This window comes from Dipodomys ordii, unplaced genomic scaffold, assembly GCF_000151885.1.
Source record: "Dipodomys ordii isolate 6190 unplaced genomic scaffold, Dord_2.0 Scaffold31, whole genome shotgun sequence".
NCBI classification, from domain to species: domain Eukaryota; kingdom Metazoa; phylum Chordata; class Mammalia; order Rodentia; family Heteromyidae; genus Dipodomys; species Dipodomys ordii.
In genome coordinates, this window is record NW_012267247.1 from 5,072,492 (window position 1) to 5,092,354 (window position 19,863).

The following is a 19,863-nucleotide window of genomic DNA, read 5'->3' on the forward strand; positions in this document are numbered from 1 at the left end:
TCTGGCGCCGTCCCTCCTCCCGGGCCGGGCGCCGAGGCCCCGGCATGAGGAGCGGGCGATGATCCCCGCCAACGCCTCCGCCAGGAAGGGGCCCGAGGGCAAATACCCGCTGCACTACCTCGTGTGGCACAACCGCCACCGCGAGCTGGAGAAGGAGGTCCGCGCGGGCCAGGTAGGAGCGCCGTCGGGGGGCCGCAGGGACCCCGCGTGGGGAGGGGGCGCGGCGCCGGCCGTCCCGCCTCCCCAGCGACTTTGCAGCGCTTCTTTGTTTGCTGCCTCGGCTTTTGTGCTTGTTGACCAGGAGAGGGTGATGGGAGCGGCCCCGGTCGGCTCCCCTCCTTCCCCGACGGGCGGCCCCCCACGTGGCCCAGGCCCTTCTATATTGGGGTAGGGGGACACTGCCCCTCCGCCGTTCGGGCTGCGAGGACGGTGGGGAGGGGCTGCCGGCTCGGTCTGGGTTCCATGTGAGGGGAGAATCCGCCCGGTACAGTCGAGCCGCGACATCGCGTGGGATTGCGGAGGTGGGAAAGCCCTGCGTGGGGAAGGGGGCCGCAGGTCAGGACCTGGGCATGGGCGGCGTGACACTCCAGGGCAGTCCTGCTCCACCCAGTGCCCTCGCTATTCCTGATGAGTGCTTTTCTCTGTTTGCCACTGTATCCCTCAGACCTCAGTCCGGTTCAGAAATGGGAGGAGTGGAGGAAAGACCCTATTGGAACCCAACCCTGAAGGGCCTGTCCAGGTGCTGAAGAGCCTCGCCTGCCCTCTGGGCTGTGGCTTGGCTTCTAGACACTGAGGATCAAGCCAGAGGGAACTGGCCTCAGGAATGGCTTGAGGTTCTGCACAGACCATGGGCATTCTGGTTTCTGCTGGGGGGGTGAGGACCTTGGGGCAGCCAGCTTTGGGCTAGGTAGTGGCATCCATCAAGATAGGGGAAGGGGTGGAGTCTCCTGGCCATTCTTCTGGACAAAGGCAGGCCCTAGTCACTATGGTCCTCCTGCTCTTGCTACCTAGGCTGCAGGGTAGGCACTGCTGTGTAGATTGTCCACCCTCTTCTAGAGTGGAGAGACATAGGCAGAGCTGGACCAGGCTGCCCTTTATTGCCAAGGTTGGGACACCCCTACTCCCCATCCAGACTCAATTGGGGTCTGACACCTGGAACTGTGGGCTAGGAATGTACCAGGCACCTTCCTGAGTTATGGAAGTTCAGTGTGAGGAGCTGTCCAATTCCCAAGGGAAAAAGTCCAGGGTAGGCCATCAGGCAGAGGAGGGTTGGACTGTGTTTCTGGAGTGTATCCCTTAGCCTCCCCCCACCCACCCCCACCAGACCCGTGTGGCATCCAGTTCTGCATAGCATTTCCCAGTGAATAGTGAGTGGGGTCTTGGGGCCTGCAAGCCTGTGGACTGGTCTAGGTGTCCGTTTGCTTTATTACTTCTGCTTCTACAAGAATTCTTCAAGTTGCTTCCCAGTCCAGTGGTTTATCCATCATTGAAAGAAGTGCTGGGCAGCCATGAGAATTCTTACAAAGAGAGGCTGGAGTGCTCTGGAACAAAGACACCCAAGGCCCAGTACCTGTCCTGAGGGGGATGCTGTTCGGGGTGTGACTGGATTACAGGTGTGCTAGGCAGGGTGTTGAGATCCAGACAGTCTATCTTCTCTGGTTCTTCTCTGCTTTCCCATTCTGACAGGTTACAACTGAAGGGATTTAAGTGTGATCTGAGAGTAACTTCATGGAAGTCCAAGGATTGTTAAAATGCTAGAGAACGATTCTCAGTCCACTCCCGTCCAGGAGGAGTGTGGGTGCTCCTTTTCCTGCAGATTGCAGAGGCAGAATGCCCTGGAAGAAAGGCCTTTCCTCTTAGGTTTCTCTGTTGATAGCTCTGAAGTATTCAGCCATTTTGCCAAGAGAGGCTGAGAGAAAGAGAGAGAGGGAGAGAGAGGAGAGAGGAGAAGCTGCTGCAGGTAAAGGTGGCCTGGAGAAGCACCTTCTTCCTCTCTTCAGGCAGCCTGAGAAAGCAGTACCTGGTTTCCCTCATTCTGGTCCTGGTGAGTTAATGTCTTTGAAATGGACACTACCTGCCCTGTCCTCAATCCAGGCTGGGGGAATATAGGGTACCAGGCATATTAACCCTTGTTCAGCTACAGAGGAGCCAGTTCTCGCCTTCGTCTGGGTGCCAAGAAGGGGCATGCCAGTTACACTGGGCAGAAAGCCCTTGGCTGTGCCTTCAACTCCAGGACTGGCCCAGAGTGACACTCATCAGTGTTCACTGCCTCATCTTTGAGGCATCAGACTCTGTTTGGTGCAGGGGAAATACCTGAGTGTCAGCCACCTAACATGACAAATCTCCTGAGACCCTTGGCATTCCCACTGGGGGTCTCTGCTCTCTCTGGTGCTCCTGGCATCGGCTGCCACAGAAACAGCCAGGCTTTCCTCAAGCACTTGGCAGCTGGGTTTCCCTGCCTTCGCTTGGCATAGTTGTCTCTGTTTCACTCCAAGAAAGCCCTGCGGAGGTCTCCTATGGGCAGGTCTGACAGTGCCTGCTGGCCAAGGAGGGAGTGAGCTTAGTGGCCTTCAGAGCAGACTTCTGGGCTTGGCTCAGCCCTGGCAAGCTTTGCTGGGAGGTAGGAGGTGCTGAGGTAAAGGAAGGGGGCTAGCTGAAGCCTGGCAATACTATGGTTGCTGGATGCCCTGCCAGGTTAGGAGACATAGCTAGTTATAGCCAGTGGATGTGCCAGTTCCCTCTTGCCTGGCATGGCCTTGGGGCTGGCACAGCCATTTGGGCATGGCCCTGGTTGTGGAGTCACGAGTCCCTGCTGTTCCCTGGGGGTGAGGGAACAGGATTAGACTGCTTGGCTCCCTGTGGGAGGCACATGTGCAGGCAGAGCCAGGGGAGCAGAATTCTTCTCCTGGCAACAGGGACTCTGTAGGGGACTTGACTATGATCCCTAGAATGTCTCTCTTTCTGGGGCTGTCTCTGCCGTTGTGCTTTATGCTCCCCATTCATCCTTGCAATCTAGAGTCCATCAAGATGGGGCCCCATGCTAAGATACTGCCCCACTGGTTATGTCCAGGACCTTGGGTAGCACCTGTGACCCCTCCCTCAAGTGGGAAGTCTTGGGTGTGGGACATCACCACAATTGGTAAGCGAGGAAGCTTGGAGAGGGAGCCACAAACCCCAGAAACCAAAAATCAATGCATTCTGGGATGAAGAGGAGGGGCTGTGGGGATGGAAGGAGAGTCAGAAGCATGGCCCCCAGCCATTCTGGTCCCCTGTGCAGCCTGAGGAAGCCTCCCTCCCCTCACATCTTAAGAGATCTCAGACTACCTGGCCCACACCCCATGTTAGGTGCAAAGCTCAGAAGCAGTGACCAAACTTGACTCCTACAATTTCCCCTGGGGACAGGGGCTAAAGCAGAGGCTGAGCAGCCTCTTCTCCAGCACCTAGCTTTAGTCTACCAATTTGTACTCTGGTGAAAGACTTCACTTGACAAAAGGAGTCCGTCCATGCTAAAGGAGCTTGGAAAACATCCTCCTAATGCATGTAGTAGTTGTAAGAGGTGTTCAGTGCAAAGATGTTGGCAAGGAGCACAGGTGGTGTCCATGAGGAGATTCCTGCAGAGCCAGAGGGCAGCTGGGCATGAGTGTGCTTGTGCTTTTAGAGGGATACAGGCAATGTATGTGGAGGCAGAAGGAGCCTTTCCTGTGGTACCTGTGCACACCAGCATGCATGTGTCTGTGTGTGCATGCTTCCTCCTGGGCAGGAAGCTTCAGCTCCTAAGCTCCAAAGACCCCAGATTTGACTCATGCTGAGGCCTGCTGGGACCAGAGGCTCCATTCAGTTGGTGGGGATGCCCCGGTGTTGGGTTTCATGAAAACCTTTTCATTCCAGCAATTAAACAGCTGTAAGCCTTTGCCAATGAGATTAATGAATTCTCCCACCTGGATCCAGGGCAAAGTGCCACTTACACTGCAGGACCTGCTCTGGATCCCTGAGGAGAGCTGCTTTAGGGCCTGTCTGGGTGCATTGGGGTCCATGTAGGCCTCAGAATCAACGGTGCCCTATGGTGGACTTTGGGAGCACTCCCCAGGAATTTTAGAGAGGGGGTCTCCTGGCAGACACTGTCAGCCTCTCTAGAGCCTGAAGCTGGGGCACCTGAAGGGGAGGATGCTCAGCATCTGGGTCCCTGGGCTGGGCAGAATAACCTGCCAGTTCCCTGGGGCCTTGTTAGCAAAGGTAGCATGTGGGGCAGAGTTGATGGGAATGGGGAAGGCCACCTCCTGACTTCTTCAGCCAGAGAGGGTCTGTGAGGGATTCTCCACCATTCACATTGCAAGGTTCAGGACCCTACTAGGTTGGGAACCCCAGGGGCCCAGCCTACCCCATGACAGCAAAGGGTACTCCGCCTTCCTTGTGGGGACCCTCACATCTCCAAGCCAAAGTTCAAGGGTAGAGAAGGCCCAGATACATGTAGTTTTTTTTGTTTTGTTTTTGTCAGTCACTGGGTTTGAACTCAGGGCCTGGGCACTGTCCCTGAGCTTTTGTGCTCAAAGCTAATGTTCTACTACTTTGAACTACAGCTTCACTTTTGATTTTCTGGTTGTTAATTGGAGAGAAGAGTATCGGGTTTCTTGCCCAGGCTGTCTTGGAACCGTAACCCTCAGATCTCAGCCTACTGAATAGCTAAGATTACAGGCTTGATCCACCACACTTTTTTTTGTTTTTTGGTGGGTTGTGGGGCTTGAACTCAGGGCCTGAGCACTATCCCTGAGTGCTTTTGCTCAAGGCTAGTGCTCCCACTTTGAGCTACAGTGCCACTTCTGGAAGTTAATTGGAGATAAGAGTCTCATGGCCTTTACTGTCCAGCCTGGCTTTGAACTGCGATCCTCAGATCTCAACCTCCTGAGTAGGATTACGGGTGTAAACTACCAGCACCTGGTTTAACTGGCTCATGCTTGTAATTCTAGTTTACTCAAAGCTGAGATCTGAGGATTGCGGTTCCAAACCAGCCAGGGCAGGAAAGTCTATAAGACTTATCTCCAATTTACCCCCAGAAAATCTGAAGTAGAACTGTGGTTCAAAGTGGTAGAACGCTAGCCTTGAGCAAAAGAGAGCAGGGATATTGCCCAGGCCCTAAATTTAAGCCCCACAAATGACAAAAACAAACAAGCATGAGCCACTGGCATCTGGCTTCAAACTTGTTCTTTAAATGAGAAGAAATGACATTTTCAAACCTGGAGAAATTCAACACGTTAAAAAATGATATAAATTATTAAGAATGTCTTATTTTTGACAAAGGAGTTTTATACATGTTTTAACATAGTTGTTGCTAGAAGGCTTTGCATGAGAAATAGCTTTCCCAGAGTGACTTTCTGCTCCCTCTTCCAGGTCTCATTTCTGGGGTGACCACTTGGAACTCCGGGTTCTTTTTTTGTAATTTACCTCTGTCTTTGTGACCAATCTACTTCCACCACTATCTCTTAGTTTCTCACCTTTATACTTTGTTACCTTCCCTTCCTCATGTTTCCCCTTACAGTCACCAACACAGATATCTGTTCCACTCCTTCCCTCTCCCCCCCCCATCCCCCCAGTTATGAGTCTCCAGCCACCTGGGGGCAAAGAGGCTTTTAGTGAAGAAGATGGCAGGCCCCTGCCTTGCAAGGGGCATGTTCTAAGTGAGAGACAATGAAAAAGTAAACAAGCCTGGATGTTGGCAGAGAACCAGAGCAAAATAAGGGGCAGTGGATAGATACGTAGCAACTGTCACCTGAGATGGGTTGTCAAGGCAGACTAATCTAAGGAGGTCACATTTGGGCAGCAACCTGAGGTGAGCCGGGCAGTTTTGTGGCTTTGAGGTGCTTCTGGTCTGTTTGTGTTGCCACAACAGAGCACCTGATTGCCTGGGGTGTGGCCAGGGATAGAGCACTTGCCTGGGGCACACTAAGCTCTGCCTACCACTGCAGAAAACAAAAAGCCAGGGGCTGGGAAGGTGGCTCAGTGGTAGAGCGCTTTCCTTGCATGCCTGAGGTCCTGGGCTCCATTCCTCAGCACCACATAAGCAAAAAGAAAAAAGCCAGAAGTGGCGCTGTGGCTCAAGAGGTAGAGCGCTAGCCTTGAGCTGAAGAGCTGAGGGACAGCGCCCAGGCCCAGAGTTCAGGCCCCACGACCGGACCCAAAAAAACAAAACAGAAAAGCAAAAAATAACCACAGATAACTGAGTACTTTATAAGGAAATAAGATTTCTTTAGCTCCTGATTCTGGTGGCTGAGAAGTCCACACAGCATGGTGCCAGCATCTGGCACTGGCCCCCTGGCTGTGTTACAACATGGGGGATAAATTAATGCAGAAGGAGCCGACATGGGTGAGAACAGAAGCTAGAGACAGCCAAGAAAGCCAGCCAGCTGAAGTCTACTTAAAACCATTTTCCTACCAGTGGGAACTAATCCAGTCCTAGGAGACCTGACCTATTCTAGTAGGAGGGCATCATGGCTCCTTTCTGGGGTGCCCATGACCTGACCACCTCCATCTAGCCACCTCTCTCCATTACTTCATGGGGGACCAAGTTTCCAGCACATGAACCTTTAGGGGACAAACGACATCCAAACCATGGCACTAGGGTATCTAAGAGCTCCTTCCAAGGAAAGCCAGTAGTGTGAGTGGAGGGGAGTCTGGAGAGCAGATGACTTTGAAGAGCAGCCCAGGACTGTTGAATTTTATGGTAAAGATAATAAGAAGCCACAGGAGGGATTTGAACTAAAGTGTATCAGGACATCACTGGTCATGAGTTGTTAGCCCCACGATCTTGTGGTCAGTGTTCCTGGGTTCATATGCAATGATCAGTTTCCACAAGAATAAATTCCTGGCATCCTGTGTTAAGAGGTTATCTCTCAGCTTTATGAGGTTGTAGAAGGGACCAGAAGTCAGGCTGAGAATGTCGCTTAGCGGTAGAGTATTTGCCTAGCATGCATGAAGCCCTGGGTTTGATTCCTCAGTACCATGTAAATAGAAAAAGCTGGAAGTGGCACTGTGGCTCAAGTGGTAGAGTGCTAGCCTTAAGCAAAAGAAGCTCAGGGACAGTGCCTAGGCCCTGAGTTCAAGCCCCGGGACTGGAAAAAAACAAACAAAACAACAGAAGATTTCTGAGTTTTAGTTAGGCTCTTCTCCTCCCCCATTTAACTCTGAGCTTAACTCTAGCTGCCTATAGGTCCTGCAACTTCTAGAAGAGCTGGAACTTGGCCCACTTATTCGTTAGTGATATGGGTTCTAGCTTCCTCTGCTCTCCTGTCAGTGGCAATGCTGCTTTCCATGTTCTAAAGATGTCTTGAAATTTCTTATCTGCTGACATCTCTTCTTTATTCTTGTGGGTTTTAAATATTTTACTGACATTCTTATACTTGCAGATTTAACATTTTTGGCATTCTTTGTTCCTTTGTGTAGATCCAAGTTTCCATCTGCTATCCTTTTTTTTTTTTTCACCTGAAGAATTCCCTTTAACATTTCCCACACATCTTCTGGCAATAAGTTCTCTTAGCTTTTGTCTGCAAAAGCCTGTTTTTCTCCTTCATTTTTGAAGAATATTTTCATTGTAAGGATTTTTTGTTTTCCCCAGCACTTTAAGGATTTTACTATATTGTATTGTGGCTTGCATATTTTCTGATGAGAAGTATATAGTGATTCCTGTTTATTCTTCAAGAGGGACCTTCCTGTAATTTTCTTTGTATTTGTCTTACTTTGAGGGTCATTATGCTGGGCATTGGTGGTTCATGCCTGTAATCCCAGCTACTCTGGAGGCTGAGATCTGAGGATCTCAGTTCAAAGCTAGCCCAGGCAGGAAAGTGTGAGACTCTTATCTCTAGTAAACCACCAGAAAACCAGAAGTGGCACTGTGGCTCAAGTGGTAGAGCACTAGCCTTGACCTGAAGAGCTGAGGGATGGCACCCAGGCCCAGAGTTCAAGCCCCACAGCCAACAACAACAACAAAAAGGGGGTCATTGAGTTTCTTGGTTCTGTAGGTTTATCATTGTATTAACAAATTATCATTTCAATACAATTTACCATGAACTTGGTAGCTTAAAAATGACAAAAATTTATTCTCTTTTCTGAAGATTCAAAGTTGGCAGGCTGTACTCCCTCCAAAGGCTCGAGGGGCCTCCTACCTTGCCTCCTCCAGGTTCTGGTGATACTAGGCATTCCTTAGTACTGGTTGTTTAACAGACTCTTTGCCTCGGATTTCACATGGCCTTCTGAACTCAGTTGCCTGGGTACTGTCTCTGAGCTTTTTCCTTCAAGGCTAGTTTTCTACCACCTAGAGCCACAGCTCAAAGTAGCTAGGATTATAGACACTAGTGTTTTATAGACACTAGTCATTGGATTCTGAAACAACCAAGATTATCCTGGATGATGTTTTCTTGAAATCCTTAACATAATTTTATCTACAAGGATGTTCTTCCCAAATAAGGCTACAAGGACAGGTTCTGAGAGTTAGGATACGGACAGATCTTGTATGAGGCACTATTATTCACCCCAACAAAATAGTTTTTAAATCAAATTGGACAAAAAAAATTAGCACTTGGGAGACAGAGGCAGGAGAATTGCAAGTTTTAAGGCCAGCCTGGGACTACATAGTGAGACTATCTCAACCAAATAAAAAATATTCGAGCCAGGCACCAGTGGCTCATGCCTGTAATCCTAACTATTCAGGAGGCTGAGATCTGAGGATTGTGGTTGAAAACCAGCTCAGGCAGAAAGTCCCTATGAGACTCCTATCTCCAATTAACCACCAGAAAACTGGAAGTGACAATGTGGCTCAAAGTGGTAGAGTGTTAGCCTTGAACAAAAGAGCTTAGGGACAGTGCTCAGACATGGAGTTTAAGCCCCACAACTGACCCCCGCAAAAAAATAAAATTGGAAAAATGTGTCCTTTTTTTACATATGTCTTATTTCCTCTATGTCCATATTGGGATTCCAGTTATACATATGGTAGAATTCTGGACAGTATTTCACAAATGACTGAGACTCTGATTTTTTTTTTTTACAGCACCTGTTTTCTCCTTTGTATAAGTTCTGTTGTTGTTTTCAAATTCAGTGATCTTTTTTGAAAAAAATATATATAAATTCTTAATTTCTTGTTTTGGTCAGTTGTGGGGCTTGAACTCTGGGCCTGGGAGCTGTCCCTTAGCTCTTCAGCTCAAGGCACTCTTGAACCACAGTGCCACTTCTGGTTTTCTGGAAGTTTATTAGAGATAAGAGTCTCATGGACTTTCCTGCCTGCGCTGGCTTCAAACTACAATCTTTAGATCTCAGCCTCCTGAGTAGCTAGGATTACAGATGTTAGCTACTAGTGCCTGATTTCTAATACTTTTTTTTTTTGGCAGTACTGGAATTTGAACTCATGGACTTGTACCTACTAATCTGCCACTTGAGCCATGCCCTAAGTCCTTTATTGCTTGCTTGTTCGCTTCTTTCTTCTTTTTTCTTTTCCTCCCTCCCTCCCTCCCTCCCTCCTTTCCTCCCTTCCTCCCTTCCTCCCTTCCTTCCTTCCTTCCTTCCTTCCTTCCTTCCTTCCTTCCTTCCTTCCTTCCTTCCTTCCCTTCCTCCCTTCCTTCCTTCCTTCCTTCCTTCCTTCCTTCCTTCCTTCCTTCCTTCCTTCCTTCCTTCCTTCCTTCCTTCCTTCTTTTGTCTCATGTTTTTCCTCAGAGCAGGCCTCAGATTGAAATCCTCCTATCTACTTATGTAGGAAGATCTTGTAGCTGAGATTACAAGTCTCCACCACCATGCCCAGGTCTTTTCACCTAGGCTGTCCTCAAACCATGATCCTTCCAATCTCTGCCTCCCAGCTAACTAGGATTACAAGTGTGAGCCATCATGCCTGGCCTCGTTTCTAGCATTTTTGTTTTTTTCCCTCTAATTTTTCTAGTTCCCGGGACTGAACACAGGGCCTCACACTACATGATGGGTAAGTGCTCTAGCACTGAGCTACATTACCAGTAATTTTTAACCTGACATTGGACACTAAGCAGCTGGATTTTTTTGTTCTTCCTTTAAAGAGTGCTAGGCTTTGTTCTGGCAAACTAAATAAAATGCTTGCAAATGAATATGATCTTTTTGAGGGTGTTTCAGTTTGTTAGGGTGGGTCTAGGTGGGCCTTTTCTCTAGGGTTAGTTTAGCTCTACTATTAAGGCATAACACTTCTGGGATTTCTGAGAATTTATCAGTTCATTGCTCTTTTTTACACTATCTTACTATACATACACGAAGTTTAATCATCAGCAAAGATTCAAGAGAACTTTTCTTTTTTTTTTTTGGAAAGGCTCATGCCCTTGTAGAACTCTGCCCTTCAATTTCTACTTACCTCAGAATCCTTGGAGTCTTGTCTCTGTCTCCACAATTCAGTAAGACCACCAACCTCTGCGGGGGATTCCTCTTCTGAATTACATGCTGGAGTATTCCCCCAGACAGAAACCAGGGAAGTCATAGAACCAATTAGTAGTAAAATAATAACAATAATAAAATCAATAGTCATTGATTGTTTTGGTTACTTAATCCAGAGATCCCAGTCTTACACTCCAGTGTCTGGAAGGAATTTTTTCAGATTGTCATTCTCTCATTTAGCTATTTTATGGTGGGAGTGGAATTTCAGCTGTCTCATCATGGCTGAAAGAGAAACCTTTTACTGGCATTTCAGTCAAGTTTTGGCAAAGAAGGAGGAGTTACATGCATATGGTCAGTTTGCTGTATTTAACTTTAAGTCATAGACTCCTGTGATATATTTAAATACTTGCATTTACCATATATGATTTTATCACACAGCAAAAGTCTCATGCCACATAATCATGCTATAATAAAATAATAGGACAGTCTGGGAAGGTGGCTCAGTAGTAGAGTGCTTGCCTTGCATGCATGAGGCCCTGAGTTCGATTCCTCAGCACCACATAAGCAGAAAAAGCCAGAAGTGGTGCTTTGGCTCTAGTGGTAGAGTGCTAGCCTTGAGCTGAAGAGCTGAGGGACGGCACCCAGGCCCAGAGTTCAGCCCCCACGACCAACAAAAATAAATAAATACATAAAATAATAGGACTTTGGAAATTGTTAATACATAGTGTCTCCCTGGCATAAGGCATGTCTTTGAAGTTGTGCTCTCAACATGTTCTTCTATTGCTATCAAGATATTACTGAACCTGCGTGGTCCTAGGTGGACAGGAAAGGAGGAATTCCTTCCCCTCACCCAGTGTTTCTTTCTGCCCTATCTTCTTAGCTCCTCTTACCTGGCTGCAGCTCATGATGTCAACTTTGTGACACAGCCAGAGTTGCTGCCTGCTGAAGGGCTGCGAGGCTCAGGCCAGCCGCCTCAAAAGTGATCAGGGCTACGTCTTCACTTCCTCCAGGTGGACATCGAGCAGCTGGATCCCCGTGGTCGGACTCCCCTGCACCTGGCCACCACACTGGGGCACCTGGAGTGTGCCCGGGTGCTTCTGGCGCATGGTGCAGATGTGGGCAGGGAGAATCGCAGTGGCTGGACAGGTGGGCACCCCTGTTAACCCTGGCTCCACAGCCAGGGTGTCCCCAGTATCAGGAACTTCCCCGGGGTTGGCTTCAGTGTCCTGCCCTGTAACCTTACCTCCCTTTGCCCAGTGCTGCAGGAGGCTGTGAGTACCCGGGACTTGGAGCTGGTGCAGTTGGTGCTGCGGTACCGGGACTACCAGCGGGTGGTGAAGCGGCTGGCAGGCATCCCTGTGCTCCTGGAGAAACTGCGCAAGGTGAGGCCTGACCTCCTGCCTCCCCCCTGGGGCCCTGCACGCCATTTCTAGTGCTGGCTCAGTTCCTCTCCTTGTTATCCTTCAGGCCCAGGACTTCTACGTGGAGATGAAGTGGGAGTTCACTAGCTGGGGTAAGAGGGGTGGATGGGTCTGGGTCCTGCCTGGTACACCCTCCCATTGCTCTTTGTGGGGCTGCTTCTCTTCAGGCTCTCAGCTTAATGCCACCTCCTCAGCTAGGTGTCTTCAGAGTACCCCAGACACTGTCCTCTTCCTCTATTAATTCTTTCACTCAGTAGTGATTTGCTGGTTCACTCCCATGCTGGAAGGTAAGTGCCAGAGGGCACGAGTCCTGTCTGGTTCAATGTTGTATCCCTGTGGACTGGAATAGTGCCTAGCATGTAGTAGGTGTTCAATAAATATTGACAGCGTGGAAGAGAGGGTGAGTGAATGAATTAATATGCAGAGGCTGCCATAGACTTAGTAGTGGCTGAGTCTTGCCTGTCCCCAACCTTCTGCCCTTTGCATCTGAGGGAATGTGGCTGTATTTGTTGGGGGTAGAAGTGGAAGGAGAATCTGCTCTCCTACCAGTGACCTCCCCCTTTTCTGACCACAACACTGACTCTAACTCCTATGCCCTAAGCTCTGGTCCAGGCTGTGTAGGTCATACATACTGAAGTCACCTCTGCCCTTCATTTCCACCTAGTGCCCCTGGTGTCCAAGATCTGCCCTAGTGATACCTACAAAGTATGGAAGAGTGGGCAGAACTTGAGGGTAGACACTACGCTCCTGGGCTTTGATCACATGACATGGCAGCGAGGGAACCGAAGCTTCGTCTTTAGGGGTCAAGGTCAGGCAAGCAAGAGGTGGGGCAGAGAGGATGGGACAAAGCCTTGTGCCAGTCTCACCCCCTGTGCTGTTCTGTGGCTGCCAGACACAAGTGCCATAGTCATGGAGATTGACCACGACCGCCGGGTAGTATACACAGAGACATTGGCACTGGCGGGGCAAGACCGGGAGTTGCTGCTGGCGGCGGCCCAGCCTACAGAGGAGCAGGTGCTGAGCCGCCTCACTGCACCTGTTGTCACTACGCAGCTTGACACCAAAAACATCTCCTTTGAGAGGTGAGTGGGAATCACCTGGCCAGCCTGGAGCTAGCCTCCTGGGTTCCCACCTCACATAGATTACTTTACTTCCTCAGGAACAAGACCGGCATCCTGGGCTGGCGCAGTGAGAAGACAGAGATAGTGAATGGGTATGAAGCCAAGGTGAGACCTGCCAGAGCCAGTAACACACGTGATTAGGACTGGACTGGACAGGAGGCTCCTGACCAGCCCTAGTTTACAGGCTCCGAGGCAATAGAGCATGCAAGCAAGGGCCTTAGAATAATGCTTACCCCAGGAGATGGGCATTTACCATATTCCTGTCCCTGGCGCAGTTCCAGCGTTAGACAGCTGTATGTACTTACCTAGTCCTCTCGCCACGCAGGCGCTCTTGCCTCCCTTTCACACATGTGGACTGGGTTCTTTCCCTGTATCCCATTTCATCTTTAATGTTTTTCATCTTGATATGGTAATACCAAGCTAGACTGACTCGTGAGGACAGGGATTGGGTTTGGCTTGCTCATCATTGTATGTCTAGTGGTCACCTCCAAGGATGGCATGGAAAGGCGTCTCAAAAAATGTGTGTTAAGCCAGGTGCCGGTGGCTCACACCTATTATCCTAGCTACTCAGGAGGCTGAGATCTGAGGATTGCAGTTCAAAGCTAGAAGTGGAGCTGTGGCTCAAGTAGAGTGCTAGTCTTTTTTTTTTTTTTTTTGGGTCCGGTCGTGGGGCCTGAACTCTGGGCCTGGGCACTGTCCCTCAGCTCTTCAGCTCAAGGCTAGCACTCTACCACTTGAGCCACAGCACCACTTCCGGCTTTTTTCTTTTTGCTTATGTGGTACTGAGGAATCGAACCCAGGGCCTTGAGCATGCAAGGCAAGTGCTGTACCACTGAGCCACCTTCCCAGCCCTAGAGTGCTAGTCTTAAGCACAAAAGCTGAGGGACAGAGTCCAGGCCCTGAGTTCAAGCCCCACGACCAGCCCAGAACTGTGTGTTAAGCCAGGTGCTGGTGGCTTATGCCTTAATCCTAGCTACTTGGGAGGTTGAGACCTGAATATAGAGGTTCAGCCTGTGCAGACAAATCCAAGATCTTTTTTTGTTGTTGTTGTTGGTCATGGGCCTTGAACTCTAGGCCTGGATGCTATCTCTCAGTTCTTCAGCTCAAGGTGAGTGCTCTGCCACTTGAGTCACAGCACCACTTCTGGTTTTCTGGTGGTTAATTGGAGATAAAAGTCTCATAAACTTTCTTGCCTGGGCTGGCTTTGAACCGCAATCCTCAGATCTGAACCTCCTAAGTAGCTAGGATTACAGGCAGCTACTGGTGCCTGTTTTTTTTTTTTGCCAGTCCTGGGACTAGAACTCAGGGCCTGAACACTGTCCCTAAGCTGCTTTTTCCTCAAGGCTAGCACTCTACCTTGAGCCACAGTGCCAATTCTGGCCTTTTCTGTTTATGTGGTACTAAGGAATCAAACCCAGGACTTCATGTATGCTAGGCAAGCACTCCACTACTAAGCTACATTCCCAGCTCAAAGATTCTTTTTGTTGTTGTTGTTGTCGGTCATGGGGCTTGAACTCTGGGCCTGGGCACTATCCCTCAGCTCTTCAGCTCAAGGCAAGCGCTCTACCACTTGAGCTACTTCCGGTTTTCTGGTGGTTTATTGGAGATAAGAGTCTCACGGTCTCTCCTGCCCGGGCTGGCTTTGAACCGCGATCCTCAGATCTCAGCCTCCTGAGTAGCTAGGATTACAGGCGTGAGCCACCAGCGCCCGGCAGCCCAAAGATTCTTATCTTCAATTGACCAGCAACAATCTGGAAGCAGCGGTGTGGGTCAAGTGGTAGAGCACTAGTCTTGAGCAAAAGAGCTAGGCCAGAGCAGAAGACCTTGAACTTCAAATCCCAGTACCAGCACATACCAACACACATGCTGGGTTCCCCAGCAAGACAAAAATATTAGTTTAATGAATGAAAGATCTATTTACTTCCCCAAAGGCCCGGGAACCAGAGCAAAGAGCCACTCCAGGACCTTTTATTGCACACAGCCACTTTTTCTGTGTCCTCAGGTATATGGGGCCTCCAATGTAGAACTCATCACACGGACTCGGACGGAACATCTTTCAGAACAGCACAAGGGCAAGGTCAAAGGTAATGAGGCCAAGGTGGATGGGAAGAAGTACTGTAGGACTGGAGGAAGTAGATTCCACTCAGAACCCATTTCAGTATTCGTTTTGGCAGCCCAGCAATAGCCAGGATGGCCTATTCAGGCAAACATTTGAAGTGCCAAGTCACTGCAGCTGCCTAGTGTACTAAGATTCTTAGGACTTACTTAAGCTCAGCAGACAGGCATACCACAATTAATGCCTGCATTTAGGAGTAGAAGAGAGGCCAGGCGTTGGTGGCTCACACCTGTAATCCTAGCTACTCAGGAGGCTGAGATCTGAGGATTGGGGTTCAAAGCCAGCTCGGGCAGGAAAGTCCGAGAGACTCTTTTTTTTTTTTTTTTCTTCAGTCGTGGGGCTTGAACTCTGGGCTTGGGCGCTATCCCTCAGCTCTTCAGCACAAGGCGAGCACTCTACCACTTTAACCACAGTGACACTTCCGGTTTTCTAGTCGTTTATTGGAGATAAGAGTCTCACAGACTTTCCTGCCAGGGCTGGCTTTGAACCTCGATCCTCAGATCTCAGCCTCCTGAGTAGCTAGGATTACGGGCGTGAGCCATGGGCACCTGGCTCCAGGAGACTCTTATCTCCAATAAACCACACAGAAAACCAGAAGCAGCTCTGTGGCGCAAGTGGTAGAGTGCTTGCCTTGAGCTGAAGTGCTGAGTGATAGTGCCCACGCCCAGAGTTCAAGCTTCATGACTGACAAAAATAAGTAAAAGAAAAAAAGAAAAGAAAAGAAAAAAAAAGGAGTGGAAGAGATATCATGCATGCCATTTATCAGCTAGTCTAGTGTACTGTGACATGGCCTGGGTAGAAAGTCAGGGGAGCCTGTTACTGACTCTATGTGTCCATATGTATTAAATTCTCTGGGCATTAGTTAACCTGTCTCAAACAGAAATGCATAATTCCTACATCACAGGAGAACAAATAGATACTTGTGTCCAGTAGCACCAACCAGGGAAGGCTTTGGAAGCCTTTTATTCCAGTTATGCTTGCAGTGGTCAGGGCCTGCCCCTTAAAGTCTTCAGTGGCCTTTAGATGAAGATGCGTGGGGATGTTGTGTGAGCAAGCTGCCTTCCCCCCCATTCCAGGGACCAAGCCTCCTCCCTAGGTCCTGGGTGTTGTCACATCTGAGGTACCCTCCATGTGTGTGGGGTTGAGTGTCCTGAGATACCACATTTCTTATAGGTTGTAAGACACCTCTGCAGTCTTTCCTGGGAATTGCTGAGCAGCATGGTGGTCCTCAAAATGGGGTGAGTGTGTACCAGGGCCATCACTGTGGAGGGGTATGGATGTGGCTTAGGAAGCTTGGTCTATATGTGTCTCCACAATGCCCAAGGCCATGTCAGCTCCACATTGGCAGGGAGGAGAGCTGGGGCCCTGTGGTACCAAGAAGCTCCCTGGCATTGGATTGAGAACTCATGGTCTCTCCCATGTGGTATAGACCTTGATTACTCAGACCCTGAGCCAAGCCAACCCCACTGCCATCACTGCAGAAGAATACTTCAACCCCAACTTCGAGCTTGGCAACCGGGACATGGGCCGTCCCATGGAACTGACCACCAAGACACAAAAGTGAGGCCCCCAGCTTCTGCTTGGGAGGGGTGGGCAGGGATCGAACTCCCAGAGGTGCTGGGAGGCCACGGAATCCTTCCTGCAGCAACCCTTACCCCTTCGGATCTGGGGGGCAGGTTCAAGGCTAAGCTGTGGCTGTGTGAGGAGCACCCCCTGTCCCTGTGTGAGCAGGTGGCCCCCATCATTGACCTCATGGCTGTTAGCAATGCGCTTTTTGCCAAGCTGCGGGACTTCATCACCCTGCGTCTGCCTCCTGGCTTCCCAGTCAAGATTGGTGAGAAGGGGCTGGGAAGGTGGCTCGGTGGTAGAGCGCTTGCCTCGCATGCATGAGGTCCTGGGTTCAATTCCTCAGTATCACAGAAGCAGAAAAAGTCAGAAGTGGTGCTGTGGCTCAAGTGGTAGAGTGCTAGCCTTGAGCTGAAGAGCTCAGGGACAGCGCCCAGAGTTCAAGCCCCATGACTGACAAAAAAGAGGTTTGGTGAGAAATAAACTTGACCCTACACACCACCACTTCCTTTAGCACTTTCAGAGGTTGGGATGGAGTTCGGATGAGGTCAGGGGAGCAGCCCTGAAGTGTGATGGGGGCTGTGTGTGTGCAGTGCCTGATGCTTCTCTCATCCCCAGAAATTCCAATCTTCCACATCCTCAATGCCCGCATTACCTTTGGGAACCTCAATGGCTGCGACGAGCCTGTGCCTTCCGTCCGAGGCAGCCCCAGCAGCGAGACCCCCTCCCCAGGTAGTGACTCCTCCAGTGTCAGCAGTTCCAGCTCTACAAGTAAGACTCACACCCCTCACAGTCTTGCCCTCTCTGAATTCAGCTCAGTTCCACCCCCATGCTGCTTTAGGGCAGCCTGGAGGGGTAGGCCCAGCATGCCTGACCCTCAGATCCTTCCCCCAGCCTCATGCCGCAGCTGTGAGATCTCCCCAGCCTTGTTCGAAGCCCCACGCGGCTACAGTGTGCTGGGTGGCCAGCGAGAGGCAACAGCCCGGGACGATGACGACGACCTGCTGCAGTTTGCCATTCAGCAGAGCCTGCTTGAGGCGGGCAGTGAGTATGACCAGGTGTGTCCCTGATGCCACGCCGGGCCATGCAAAGTGTGGAGTTGCACAGCTAACAGGCCCCTCCCTCCAGGTCACAATCTGGGAGGCGCTAACCAACAGCAAGCCAGGCACCCACCCTATGTCCTATGAGGGTCGCCGACAGGACAGGTCAGTGCATGATAGGCCAAAGAGAACTCTCCCCACCCCCACCAAACACACAGAGTCTCTCAGTACTCCCCTTACACTGAGTGAAGACGCTAGAACCTTTCTATGCCTAGAGAACATGTATTCTTTAGGAAGGCCCCTACCTGGTACCCTTTCCTGATGCTGAGTCATAGCCAGAGCTCCCCCTAAGCAGGTAGAGGGCAGATCCTCATAGAAGAAATAGGGGATACCAGATAGGATGCTGGGGCCAAGATGTGTAACACTGGGGTGGGGGCCCCCAACTAAGCGCCTCCTATTGAGGGGTTGTGGACCCGCTCTGCTCTGGGGCCTCCATGCTGTCTCTCACCCTAGAGCAGAGCAGGTGCACAGGGAGCACTCCACAAATCCTCCCCGCCCCCAGGAGCGCCCCGCCGACGCCACAGCGACAGCCCGTGCCCCCAGCCCCAGTCCCCAGTCCAAGGCCCAGTCCTGGCCCCGGCTCCAGCGGCCGCATGTTCCCGAGTTACGACGAGCAGCTGCGGCTGGCCATGGAACTGTCTGCGCAGGAGCAGGAGGAGCGGCGGAGGCGTGCGCGCCTGGAGGAGGAGGAGTTGGAGCGCATTCTGCGGCTCTCGTTGACCGAACAGTAGCGCCCCCTGCTGGGCCCCTCGCCCACTCCATGCACAACCCCACGCGGGGCCAGAGCGCAACATGCCGGGGCCAGTGCACCTGCCGAGCTGCGGCTGGAGTCTGGAGCCACCGCCTCAGGCGTGTGGCAGCGCACCAGGCACAAGACGGGGAGGGGTTTGACCTGGGCGCGGGATAACTTTCCAGGCCAGGGCCCTGGAGGCAACTGGAACTGCCAGAACCTCTTTGTTTGGCTGTATCTTGACCCCCTAATCCGCTTCTGTGGGCTCAGATATGCCCAAGGGCGGAGCCAGGTGGTCCTGAAGAGGAAACTGTTAGAGGAGCATTGTCTCCATCTCTGGCTCCTGGCCGGCCCTCCTTCCCGCTCACTGACCCCATTCCAGGACACTGCCCCTGAAGCCTTTGCATCTCCGCTCTTCACCCCCTGGGAGGCAGCTGAGCTTCCCGTGTGCTGTGTTGCTGCTTTGTCCCAGACACAAACCAGCACATCAGGGGCCCAGCATCCCTGCCCTCCACATCCCGTCATTTCAGCGTCAAGTGCACTTAGCGGGGTGCCCTGCTTCCTCAACCCCCACACCCATCCTGGGTCTCAGGGTGGTCCCAGCTTCTCCTCGGGCAGCCAGAAGTTGGAATCCCCATGCTCAAGGCACATTTTTCTGATCAGGTTGTGTGTCCAAGGTCGCCCCCCGCCCCCCGGCCTGGGCAAGGCCTGACTACTTTGTGGTGCCTTGAAGAGTGTGTATGTGGGGCGGGGAAGGTATTGGGCTGGGGGCAAGCACTAGATCTGACACAAAACTGGCTACAAAGGGGTTGCCGAGGACCCTGGCACCACCACCTACCCTTCCCACCAGCTGCTGCTAGCCCTCTGTGGTTGTGCATCCTTGTCCCCGCTCTGGGGGCTGACTAACCCTTCATCCAATGGTGCTAACCCCCGGCTCTCCCCACCCACCACAGAAGCACAGGCCCTGCCAGGGGCAGGGGCCCACCGCACACTCTTGTCCATGGCCTCTTGTACTGGCCTTTCTGCTCAGCCAGTGAGGCTTAGAAGGGGACAGAAGAAAAGAGCAACAACAACAAAAATGTCCTTCCCACTCCCTTTCCTGATGCCAGGGGCACCAGACTGATTATGAGGCACAAATAAAAGAGGCTTCAAAATGAAGATTTTCTTACCTGACTTTACTGGGGGAGGAGAACCCCTGGTGGGTGGGAGTTGGGACCCTGTTGAGCCATAGTGTGTTGACTCTGAGGGTTTAACTGCTGTCTGGTGGTGGGCCCTCAGCCCAGGGTTGTATTTTCTAGGTTCCCAGCACTTGCAGAGGCTAGAGGCTCTCCCTCATTCTCACCCATGCAGGAGGCACAGATTTTGTAAAATATTCCATTTTCCTCGCAGAGGGGGAGGGGGAGGGGCACTGCGTGCTGGGTGTGGGTGAACCAGTTTCCTC

The 19,863-nt window shown here is 51.1% G+C and overlaps 1 protein-coding gene across 1 annotated transcript; it reads left to right on the top strand.

The window, feature by feature from the left end:
- Positions 1-11,384: 11,384 nt before the first annotated feature.
- On the top strand, positions 11,385-19,573 carry Ankrd13b (ankyrin repeat domain 13B). The gene is made up of 14 exons (XM_013016390.1): positions 11,385-11,514; positions 11,626-11,750; positions 11,836-11,881; positions 12,454-12,597; positions 12,682-12,871; positions 12,949-13,015; positions 14,913-14,994; positions 16,200-16,264; positions 16,456-16,586; positions 16,703-16,860; positions 17,211-17,363; positions 17,487-17,650; positions 17,721-17,797; positions 18,195-19,573. The coding sequence occupies exons 3-14, from the start codon at positions 11,857-11,859 to the stop codon at positions 18,421-18,423; spliced, it is 1,485 nt and encodes a 494-aa protein (XP_012871844.1). The 5' UTR covers positions 11,385-11,514; positions 11,626-11,750; positions 11,836-11,856; the 3' UTR covers positions 18,424-19,573.
- Positions 19,574-19,863: the final 290 nt, after the last annotated feature.